Source organism: Dama dama, chromosome 29, assembly GCF_033118175.1.
Source record: "Dama dama isolate Ldn47 chromosome 29, ASM3311817v1, whole genome shotgun sequence".
In the NCBI taxonomy this organism is placed as follows: domain Eukaryota; kingdom Metazoa; phylum Chordata; class Mammalia; order Artiodactyla; family Cervidae; genus Dama; species Dama dama.
Genome location: NC_083709.1, coordinates 65,813,334 through 65,825,092, shown reverse-complemented (window position 1 = coordinate 65,825,092; position 11,759 = coordinate 65,813,334). Strand labels below are relative to the sequence as shown.

At 51.7% G+C, this 11,759-nt stretch overlaps 1 protein-coding gene across 2 annotated transcripts; it reads right to left on the bottom strand.

Moving 5' to 3' along the window:
- Nucleotides 1-1,958: 1,958 nt before the first annotated feature.
- DNAJB5 (DnaJ heat shock protein family (Hsp40) member B5) lies at nt 1,959-10,838 on the bottom strand. Of its 2 annotated transcripts, none has more exons than XM_061132402.1 (4): nt 10,721-10,838; nt 7,162-7,406; nt 3,530-4,131; nt 1,959-3,390 (listed from the first exon to the last, which is right to left on the bottom strand). In XM_061132402.1, the coding sequence occupies exons 2-4, from the start codon at nt 7,370-7,372 to the stop codon at nt 3,157-3,159; spliced, it is 1,047 nt and encodes a 348-aa protein (XP_060988385.1). In that variant the 5' UTR covers nt 7,373-7,406; nt 10,721-10,838; the 3' UTR covers nt 1,959-3,156. The 2 variants fall into 2 exon arrangements, with proteins under 2 accessions (XP_060988385.1, XP_060988386.1); XM_061132403.1 differs by lacking the exon at nt 10,721-10,838 and adding an exon at nt 9,738-9,919.
- Nucleotides 10,839-11,759: the final 921 nt, after the last annotated feature.

Below are 11,759 nucleotides of genomic sequence, written 5' to 3'. Positions count from 1 at the left end.
GGCTCTAGGGTGTGTCAGCTTCAGTAATTGCAGAATGGGGTCTTCAGTAGTTGTGGCACGTGGTCTCAGTAACTGCGGCTCCTGGGCCCCAGCGCACAGGCTCAATAATTGTGGCACACAGGGTTAGTTGCTCTGTGGCATGTGGAATCTTCCTGGACCATGGATCAAACCCATGTCCCTGGCATTGGCAGACAGGTTCCTATCCACTGTACCACCAGAGAAGTCCCCTTCTGGGACTACTTTAGAGTCACCTGCTGAGACACAGGACACCCACTCCCAACCCCTATGGAACACTGATGACAAACCTAATCAACTGTGCAGTCTTTAGCGGCTCCTTTACATCCTCAAACTTGGGGGACCTTTTGCAGCATAAATGGAGCCAGCTTTTCTAGGGTTTCCCCTCTCTGCACAGTGAATCCCTTGTAGCTGCTGTCCTGGTTTCTGGTGGTTGCTCCCCCTTGGGGTCCCCTTTTTTATTCAATGAAATTTCTAGTGCCCACTCCTCTATCCCCCTCTAGTTTAAATGCAGGCTAAATATTCCCCACTGGTTCCCCAGTCCTGAACCCTGTTTTATTTCCAGCCCCCTATGTAAGGCCCGCCTTCAATCCTTGCTCCCATTCTTACAACCTTCTTCTCTACCCCAGACTAGGGCCTTTGGAGTAACCTTTCTGACCCAGTATAAGACACAGTCTCTCACTCCAACTGAAATAATACCTGCTACAGAAGCAGATTGAAAATTTGTAGGATTTAACTTTTTTCAGTATGGCCTGGATACCCAGCCTTACATTTCAGTTTCTATTTTTCTTAGAGAATTTCCTATAAATAATATTTGGAACTAACTAAAACACCCACCTTTGAAAGAGTTCCATGTTTAACACTAGTGGGTCCACCTGTAGGATCTGAGTCTCTGGCACTGATGTGGCCTCAGGGCAACTAACAGACAAATCTCAGAAGGAATGATCATAGGCTTTCACAGTCCTCAGTGTTTATAGGTCAAAATAGTGATGATCTAAGAATGACCACAAATCCCTCATGTAACTTCCAAGAATGGCAAAGCTCAGGGTGTAGGCAGAGCTGCAAGGCCAGCTTCAGGGCTTTCTCATTTAAGTGCCCCTGACCTCAGATAGCCCGGCCTCTAAGGTGTCATAGTCTATCCCCAGAGTGTACTCAGTGGGGACATGATAGTTTCTGAGCTCCCAGATCCTCCATGTCCACAGGGAGGTGGGAGAGAGCAATCTGTCTCAGGAGACCTAGATCCCAATGCTTCAGGCCTCAGGAAAGAGCTAGAATAAGAATTTAGCCCTGGGTGAAGACAGGGACAACCCTAGGAGACCTGAATAGGAAAGCACTGCGTAGGGGATGCAGGATTAAGGATCTCCTGCCCAGGATGGGATATTAGCAGACATTTTGTAAACAGAAGTCCCTCAGTTTCTGCACTGGAAGGAATAGTCGTCACCAAAAGTACCTTGAATAAAAGAATGAAGTTTTCTCATAGGTGTTGTCCCAGGATAAAAAGCAAGGGCAGGAAGGTCCCTATTAAAAGCCTACACTTTGTCAGCCTCTGTATGGAGCCCAGGCTCAGGTGAAGACAGAGTTGTCTTCATGGCATTGGGATACTGATGTTCAGGAGGGCATGGTCATTGTAGGCCTGATCCTTGTTCTCTGGCTAGCATAATCCTTTGTGGAGGATAGTCTCTATTTCTTATAATGCAGGATATTTATTCTTTTCAAATCTTTGTTTCTTCTCATAGCTGAGTGATATCTTCTGTCTTTGCTGAATTTTGGGTCCACGTTTTGGAAATTTGGGAAATCTGGGCTTAGAGGAAGGAAGGAAGGAGTCAGCTTTACCTTATATTGAGGGCCTACTTGGGCTTCACAGAGGTGAGCAAGGCTCAGGAGGGAGGCTGACAGTGAACATCCACCCCCATCAGAGCTTTATTGTTCTTGCTCAGATGCCATATTTTTAAAATACTTTATTTTTTTCATAATACTGTCATTACAAAAAAATACAAAAAAACTACTATAAAAACATTCAAGGGCTTGTCAAAGTGAGAAAACCTAAAAACCCCATCCCAGAACCTGGCTGAAGCAGTCTTACCCTAGCTCCTTCACTATTTGACCTTTATACAATTGTGGGAGTGGGGTGGGGTCACACAGGCATCAAAGGGCTAGAAATTCCCCACGCAGCCTCCATGAAGGGTAAGAAATAAGTAGCTTCATATATCACAAAAATGGGATTTGGAAGTTTAGGGGTGGCTAGGCCCTGAGTTCAGAGGTGTGGGGAGAAACCTGTGACCCTGAATCTCTTGGTGGGGAATAGCTGCCACCTGACCCCAAAGCCCTTTTGCTTCCTGATGAAGGTTGGAAGACAGACTGTGCCCTCCACCTCTTAGCCTTAATACAGCAGGCCCCCTCCCCTTCCTCTACCTTGCACATTCCTGGGAGCGGCAGGGAGGACAGAACTTCCAGCTCTGCAGGGTCTGGGCAGGGTAGCTGTCAAGAAGGCTGCTGAGGGTCCCATTCACTTCCCTGCCCCAAATGAAAAGTGTCTCGTGCTCAATGGCCCGGTTCATGGGTTACGGACCTTCCCTTCCTATCTCAACCCTGGAGAGGCACACACAGCTCTAGGTATGTGTTTTGTGTGCATGAATATGTGTGTGATAACCTTGGACACTGTGGACTTGAGGGTGGGACTGGGGTGGGAAAGCGTGTCCATTTTATCCTCTTCCTCCCTCAATAGGAGGAAGCTGAAGGGAAGGGAAAGGAGAGGTATTAGCAAAGCTGAGAGGGGAAGGAGGACATGCTATTTACAGGCGTGGACAAGGAATCTCTGTATCTTCAAGTAGCACTCAGGTCATTCTTCAGCCACTGGAGTGGGAACTGGATTCAAAGGTTGTGACATGAAAATTGACCCCTGGCCTGGGCTAGCTCTCCCCACCTCCCTCCCACTCCCCCAGGGCAGCCCAGCTTTGAAAGGGGTCAGGGATAGGAACATTTCCCCTGAAAACCAGTGGCTTTTTTTTTTTTTTTCTTTTTCTTTTTTTGCACTTTAGAAAATGTTGCCAGTGTCCAGTGGACATCAAGCTGGGTGCACAATGGATGGGGTGAGTGTGGGGGGTATTGCTGTGGTAGACTCTGGGTTGACTAGGGCAGAGCCTAGGAACAAGGTAGGTGTTGCTTAAGGATCTGCCGTGTCTGTGGTGTTAATCTATCTGGGAACCGAACTTTGAACTCGACAATGAGATCTCCCCGCTGGGTGGGCACCTTGGGGAAGGGAAGGCCCTCCCCACGGAGTCTCTTCACGGTGCCTGGCTTGATGACATCATTGCAGGGCAAAGGGATCACTCGGCCATCAATGGTGGGAATGTTCACGGTGCAGCCACACAGCGCCTAGGGAAAATTAGACAGAGAATGAGGAAAATGTAGGGTAGAGTGATTGGAAAGGAAGAAAAGTAAAAGTGGGGAAGAAAAAAATCTCCATCACTCCCACCCCCTGCCCAGTAAAAACATGATCTGATCCAGGCCCCACCTCCTTGAGGCTGATCAGGGCACTGTAGAGCACGTTGGTACCATCTCGGCGGAAGTGTGCATGGGGCTTGTCTTTGAGCACAAAGACGATGTCGGCAGGGATGTTGTCAGGTGTGGCATCACCCTCTTTGGGGAAGGTGATCTTGGTGCCTTCCTTCCAACCACGTTTGATGACAATATGCAGGATCTTGTCCTCGGTGCGCACAGTTCGCCCATCAGGGTTAAGGCGCCGCCTTGTGATCTTCATGCGTTTGGTGGAGCCATGGTAGATTTCCTCCAGGGACACCCTCAACTCATGCACCACAGGTGGGTCCTGAACCTTGCGCCGAGGGTATAGTGGTTCTGGGGCTCGCCTTGGACCCCTGCTCAGCCCATTGAAGCCAAAGCGACCAAAGGCGCCAAACGGGTCATCATCTTCATCCACATCCATGTCGTCTGGGTCAAAGCCACTGAAGGGGCGAGCTGAGCGACTGCTGGCAAAGAAGATATCGAAGGGGTTGGAGCCTCCAAAGAAGGAGGCAAAGGTGGCGTGGGGGTCTCCATGGAAGGTGTAGTGAAAGGAGCCGCTGGAGCCACCTGAGGAACCGCCGCCAGTCTTCAGGCCTAGAGGGAGAAGAAGTTAGGGGCAGTGAGGCTGGTCTCCGCCCCACCCCAGTGTCCTCCCCTTGCTCTCTAGCTCCCAGTTCATCAGCCTAGAGAAAGAAGCAATCTTTAACTCCCACAGAGAGGGCTGGCCTAATAGAGTAAGAAAAATCTCTGGCAAGATTAATTTCTACTTTTTTATATGCTTAATAATAATAAGGCACATCTTGAGGATCAAAGAGGCTGAAAAGCTAAGACTAGAGGACTTGTAGGATGCAGCCTCCAGCGCTGTAATCTCTTCCATCTACCTGTGACCCAAAGATGTCTCACTAAGCCTTGAATGGCTGGCCTGAGGTCATATTACAAGTCATACCTGGCTCCCAGATTTACTTATCTCCAAAGATAGGGCAAGAGGCAGTCACAAAGAATTTGACCATCCAGGGGGCTAGTAAGTGACTTGTCCCAAATAAGGTAGGGGTATCATCAAGGAGGAAGTCCCCTCTCAACCTACTTCAAGCACAGTTTCCTCTTTCTCTGACTCCCACCCAAATGGGAAATCAGGAGGGCCCTCAAAAGTAGGAAAGATCATTAGCCTGGAGAAGACTTATTTCTCTACAAAAAGTTTTAAAATGCTTCGTTCCCACACTCAGGGCTCATAGTGTTGTACAGCTCCAAGGGGTACCATTCACACAAGGGACAAGTGTAGACTGTGCAACACCCTGGAGTGCACAACACCAAGCTTCCTCCCCACACCTTATGTCAGAGCAACCAAAATGCATGAATGAGCTGGAACATTGCAGTGGCGACCCCAGTGACTCTCTCTGGAGGCAGGTTCTATCTCAGGGGCTCAGATTCCTGGAGGCAGTCTTCATGGGGCATGGTAGTGATGGTGATGGGAGTAGTGGGGGGAGGGGCATGTGTGGGGAGGAGTGAAGAAGGAGGTTAACACTGAGAAATGATCTAGGGTATATAGATAGACTCGGGGCTGGGGCCCAGGCTAAGAGAAGGGACTCTTCTCTTTGGGGGCCTTTATCTAGATATTTATTGGCTGTGGAAGCCTGAGCCTGAATTAGCCTCTTATTTCCTGCGTCCACAAGAGGAGATTTGGGTTTCATTGAAGAGGCCAAGAGGCAAGCAATTCAGTGACTTGTAATAGCTGCCTCTTCATCCTTCCTAAGACTCAAAGTCTGTTCTTTCCTTCTACTGGGGGTCTGATTGTCAGGTGAACTCAAGAGGCTTGGCAGAGCTCAGTGAGAGAAATTGGTCTGATGATGACAGGAGGGGGTAATTTCTCTGCAAGGATTCCTGCTGTACCATTACTACCTCCCTTTCAAGCTGGGAACAACTTGTCCCCAGCCAGGGTGCACACAGAGTCTATATTCACAACTGTTCTGGCTGGCTACCGGGGAGGGGGCAGGGCAAACAGAAATATAATCTGCATTTCCAAGGCTGCTTCTCTCTTCCCAGGCCCTGGATGTCTCCTTAAGGTTGTTCTGTATCCCCAGGAACCCTCCTGGGGTGTAGATTTGTGTTAGAACCAGTGTCTGGACCTAGGGCCCAAGCTTTGCCCTTCGCTTAGGTTTGTTCTTGCAGAAAGAAGTCTATTAGCTTCTCTGGTGATTCAATGGTAAAGAATCTGCCTGCAATGCAGGAGTTCAATCCCTGGGTTGGGAAGATGCCCTGGAGAAGGAAATGGCAACCCACTCCAGTATTCTTGCCTGCCGAGTCCAGTGGACAGAGGAGCCTGGCTGGCTATAATCCATGGGGTCACAAAAAACTTGGACATGATTTGGCGACTAAATAACCCAGCTCCTACCTTTTTCCTAATCATGATAAGGCCAAGCAGAGGAATGAATGCAATTCCTAGACAGGTCACATGGTGGCATGGTGTCTGCACTGCTTTCTTCTTCCCCACCACTACCCCTCCTATCTCCCTACCCCAGAGAGAAACATTTCTTAGCTGAAAGAATACTGAGGATTCCAGCAACTGCCTGGTGAATCTGGGAATTGGCAAGTCTAATAGGTGAGGAGGGAATAATCAAAGGAACTTTGGCATGGAGAATAAGAAAAGAGGGTTGGGAGGACTAGGGTGTACAGAGGATTGGGTCATGCAACACAAAGCAAGGGCTGGGGAGAGGGAAAGAACATTCTTTTGAGTACCTACTCTGTGTCAGGTACAGTGCATATCATTAGCCCATTTGGAGACTAGAACGGGGAGACTGAGGAGGAGAAAGTGGAAGAAAGGTGGATCCCGCTGGGGAGGAAGGGCAGTTCCTCCCGGAAAGGAGAGTCCTCAGCTGTGACAATGTCTCTTAATATAGCCTGACAGGTGCTTGTGGCTGGCGGGTGGCAGGCGGCCCTGAGGGGCAGGCCCAGAATTAGCAGCTACATCATGCCCGTGGGATGTGCTGGGAGGAGCCGCCCTCTCAGAGGCTTTATTTGGACCTTTCCTGCCACCCTGTGCGTGGCCACCAGCTACCCCAGGGAGGGGGCAAGTTGCCAGCAGCAGTTCCCGTTCCACTCTTGGATCCCTGCCACTTCCTCAGAGAGTCGAAACTCTAACTCTGTTCTGCTGGCCTGAAGTGGGCCGGAATGGGGCAGGGAAGGGGACAACCATCTCTAGCTCAGAGCTCCAGTGGTTAATTTCCCGGCTACTTAAGGGCCAAACTTTTATGCTGATGATTGTAAATGCTCTGTCCTCAGAGAGCCACACACTCCCTTTCCTAACCTTCTCCATTAGCCAATGAAGCAGCAGGGACTTCAGGCAGGACTAATAAGGCTGGGAGGGAAAGAAGGGCGGGGAAGGGCTCTGGCTGTAGCTTCTCTAAGGCCTGAACTTGAGGAGGGAGAGGGGCAGAGAAAGGCAGGGAGTGGACGGGGAGCTGGGACAGGGGCGTGGGTGGTCTCCTCTTCCCTCTGGATGTCAGTGCTGGGAACACTTGTGCCTCTCACCCTCTTATCAGTCTCCAGTTCCCTGCTTTGAGAACTAGGTCACCCAGGACCCCCAACAAGGACAGACATCCAGTATCGGCTGGGGCACTGCCCTCTTACCTTCCTCCCCATACTGGTCATACAGGCCCCGTTTCTTAGGGTCACTCAGCACATCATAGGCCTCTGCAATCTCCTTAAACTTCTCCTCAGCATTGGGTTCTTTGTTCTTATCTGGATGGTACTTCAAGGCCATCTTCCGATAGGCTTTCTTGATCTCATCCTCGTTGGCTCCAGACGGGATCCCAAGAATCTTGTAGTAATCCTTTCCCATCACAGCCACTGGACCGGCACTGGTCTCCTTGTTTCTGAAAGAAACCAGGGCTGATCCTTGATGCGACTGTTTCCTTCTACCCCGGTCCTATTCCTGATGATCTTGAAGTTCCTAAATGACTCACTGTGTAACTTTCAGCAGGTCATGCCTGTTCTGTGGGCCTCTGTCTCTCCATCAGTACGATGAAAGGTTTGGACTAGAAGATCTCTTCCAGCTCTGACATTCTAGGATTCTGTGATTCTTTCCTTAGCTCCTGGGTTTTCCCAACAGGAAGCTGGGGGCTGTGGCCCAAGTCTTGGGGCTATTCTAAGGCCTAGGTCCTTGGAACAGACTGAGGACCCCCACAAGCCCAGGTGAGTGAGGTGGTACCATGGACTGACAGACCCATGCGCAGGAGCTGGCCAAGATCAGTGTACTGGGTGAGGTCACCTGAGCATCATGGTCTCCTACGCCATGCCTCAGGCATGGTGCCCAGGCTAAGGGCAGCTGGGGCAGTGGCCCAGGACTGGGGATGGGCCTGGGTCTTCAGCCAGATGCCTTGGCCAGCCAGGCTGAGTCAGGTGTGGGTGCCTGAATTCCTCTCTGCCATTGGAGACCCCAGGTCTTCCTACGCCCATTCCCCAAACTATGCTAAGCCTCACGTGTGATTCAGATCAGAGGATGACTAACAGCCTTGGAAACTGCTGTTTCTAACTCCCTCATTAGCAGGGGGGTGACACTGCCCTTCTCCTAACCAGGGCAACAGTTTGCTTTACTCATTTCCCAGTGTCTACACACAAAACTGTTTGAAGACATGTCTGTGCCACCTAAGCATCAGTGTTAGTGAACAAAAGCATCCTAGGGTAGGGTCTTTTTAACCTTAGTTTTTAGGAGACAGTTAGGCACTAACCAACATTTCCTCAATACCTTTTCTACCAGTTCTTCTCTCTCACCTGCCCCCTGGTTTAGGATCTGGCCCAGTGCCAGGTCCACACTCCTTTGATAGTCCCTTGCAGGCTGAGTGCAAGGGCATTTGTTATTTAAATGAGGGAGAAACACAGGACTCTAATTCTTTCACTCTAATCTCCCTCTATCAATGTCTCTGTGGTGGATATGAAGGAAGGGCATTTTCCTGTAGCTAGAGCTATTTGGGGGAATGGCCAGAAGCCATTCTCCAACCCAAGTCTTGGCCAACCCCTGCCAAAGCCCAGAGTCTTTCTAGCAATGTCCTGGGCTGGCAGCCACAGCTGAGGCCTGCTTTTCTGTCTCTGACTGCTTCAGAGAGGTATACAAGGTTTCCTGGCAGGAGTAAGGGTTATAATGGGTAAGGGGAGGCCTCAAGGCCTCAGGTAGACAAGGACAACAGCCCTAACTCCTGCCCCCACAGGGCCTCTTACAGGTGGCTGGGTTGACTCATGGTTCTGGGAGTCATCTCACTCTGATGAAGAGAAGGCTCCATTAAGGCAGGTACTCCCCCTTCTCCCTACCAGCATGTCATGCCTGGTGGGGGGAGGCTGCAGCTGGGGGAGGCAGAGAAGAAAGAGCATCTGGGGGAGGGCAGCCATTTTCGGAAGCAGCAGTAAAAGCCGTCTGAGAGGGAGCTGGGGGTGGTCTGCCACCATCTCTGCCTCAGCCCAAACTTTCTTTCCCCTGAAACTGGGAAGGAACCCTATCACACCAAGAGCATGCCCCCAGAGAACTATAGCAGGTTTGAGGCTGAGGGTGAGTGGAACGGCTTGGCGCTGCTCTCACCCTCCCCTCGCTGTCCCTGCATTACCTCTTCATACGGCCAGTTTCCTCCCCGGCAACCACCTGCTTGCTGTTCTAGACCTATAATTCTCTTGCCTCCACAGACATAGGGCAAGCTCTTTCAGGAACTGCCTTTTTTCTTTCCTCCCTCCTCCCCTCCCTTCCATACCCATGAGCCACATGTTGGAATGACAAAGGAACCCCATGGCGTGGCACTGCCTTGGATGGAGAGAATGAGGAGGATGTTACTGTAGAGGCAGGAATGAAAAATGAGAAATAGCAAGGGGGACTGGTCCAGGAAAGGGGAATGGTTGATACAGAAATGAAGTACTGAGGGAGGGCGATGAAGGATGACAAGTGGAAATGTCTTAGGTGGCAAATGTGTTGCCAATGGGATGTAAAGAGTTGAAATACTAGAGGAGGTATTTGTGGAAGATGGATGCCTGAATGGTTTGGTATAGGAGATGAATGATAAGGGGTGCAGTTCATTCAAATGTAAGGGTGGGACAGAGGGGGATTCTTATATGTAATTGGGGATGAGATGAGATGGAGGAAGCAGATAGGCAATGGAGGGGGGATATGACATGAAGAATTTGACTTGGTATGGGTATGAGTGCCCTTCTCCAGAGGGACTTACCGAAACTTTACAAACCCATTCAGCGTCCACGCTCGAAGTTTTAAGGGCTCCAGCTGAATTTTAAACATCAAGCTGGCTAAGAAGTCTTCTCCCCAGAAGTGTGGGAAGCTCCGGAAAGCTCCTCGGGCCTGTAGTGGGGGTGCTGCTGGGGATGGGCAGGAGAGCACTGTGCGCTTAAACATGCCCAGCCCAGCCCCTCACCTCAGATCGCTCCACCGGAGCCCGCTTGGAAAGCTGAAGCTCTGGAAGCCACCTCCTCAGGGTCTCGGGCACTTGCCCAGCAAGCCTTGTCCGGTGCAGCGGGAGCTGGACCTGATCCCCAGGTGTGCAGAGTGAAGGGGTAGGGTCCAGCGATCACCTGCTCTCAGGTGCAGCGAGGTCTGGCTGATTGGGAATGGCTGTATGGCAGTGTGACAGAAAGGCTGGCAGTGCGAAGAGCGTGTGCTTGTGAGTGGCAGCGTGTGTACCTGCGACAGGTGTGCCTGTCTGTGAGGGCCTTAGAGGCAGTGTATTCTTCTCGTCTCTCCTGGGGAGGAGCAGACCCCGATCCCCAAGAATCTACTCAATGAAGTCACTGACGGGGAGTCTCCTCCCTCGCAGATGGGCGGGGTGGGGCGGGACAGAGCTCGGCTGGGACAAAAGGCGCGGCGAGGCGAGGAGGGGAGGAGAGGGGAGGGGGCTCCGGCGGAGGAGGGTGGTCGGTGATGTCACCGGCGCTGGCTGACTGGGCTGGCTCAGAAACGCCTCCGCAGAACCCGGTGCGACCCGGCCCGACCCTCCCCTGGCTCAGAAGCTGGCTGCCCCCTCTTAGGAGGGTCGCGGACATCGAGCACCTTGTAGACTCCGAGTCCCCACACCCCCGCGGCGGAAGAGTCGATGGGCCCTCAGTGTCCCGATCCCCGCTCCCCCCATTAGGACCCCTGGCTTCGCGACGCCCCCATCCCCACCCCCGGGACCCTCGAGTCCTGGCTCGGCGCCCTCACCGGTGAGGAGCTGCGGGCGCCGCCGCGGTCCGTCAGACAGCCGCTGCCCCCTCCCCCGGCTCTGGCTCCGCCGCCTCCACTAGGGACAGGAGTCGCCCGCCCGCCGGCGGCAGACAGCCGGCCCGGGAACCCGCCCCCACAGCTCCGCCTCCGTACTGCCCATTGCGCCGTCTGCCCGTCACTCAGCTCAGCCTCTGTTGTAATTGGACAGATTTCAACGAGTCGCTCTGTGGTAGCCGTCCCTTCCTCCGCCCCTGTCACCCGGCCACACGCGCACACATTCCGGGCAGTGATTGGTATGAGTCTGATTGGTGCACTCTGAAATCAATCAACCACACCTCTTCGCCATCTGGTCATGTCATTGGTGAAAGGGACAGAGGGCGGCAACTCTTCGCGCCCTTTGATTTCATTGGTTGGTCTGTGGGGCTTAGACCCGAGTCGGGGGACAGCTATTTTAGTCCAATCTCCGGTTTGAGAAGGTGGGACGTACTGGCCGCTGCTCGAATCTCGGGAGAACCTTCTGGAACCCCTGCAACGTCAAAGGCAGCCTTAAAGGAAAACTGCGCCCACCAGTTGGCGGTGACTCTGAGCATTCTTTCCTTTCTTCATTTAGGAGAGTAGGGGAGAGAATAGTGCACCCTGGGAGGTGTAGTCCTTGGACCAGGGTCAAAAGGTCATTCCTTCTTACCTGTCTTCCATTGAACCGTGAACTTACATAGCCCTGACCTGATTTAGCTTTACCTTACCGTGACCCGCAGTTGACCTGATGTGACCTAACTGAATCTCAAAATAGGCCCCGGTAGATGTGCATAGTACTCTTCTCTTTCCTTTGTAACCTGGTAGTTCTCCACAATTTTAGCACCTCCATAATTCCGTTTCTGAGTCCCCTTTTTATCCTCTGTATGTTTCCCTCATTCGCATTCCCTCATGAGCAGCCCCTTCTCAGCAACCCCCATGATACCCATTAAAGTTCTTCCTATAATCTTTCATCTTACTTCCCCTTTGAGTTCCCATTAAGGTAACACATGTTTTAGACCCG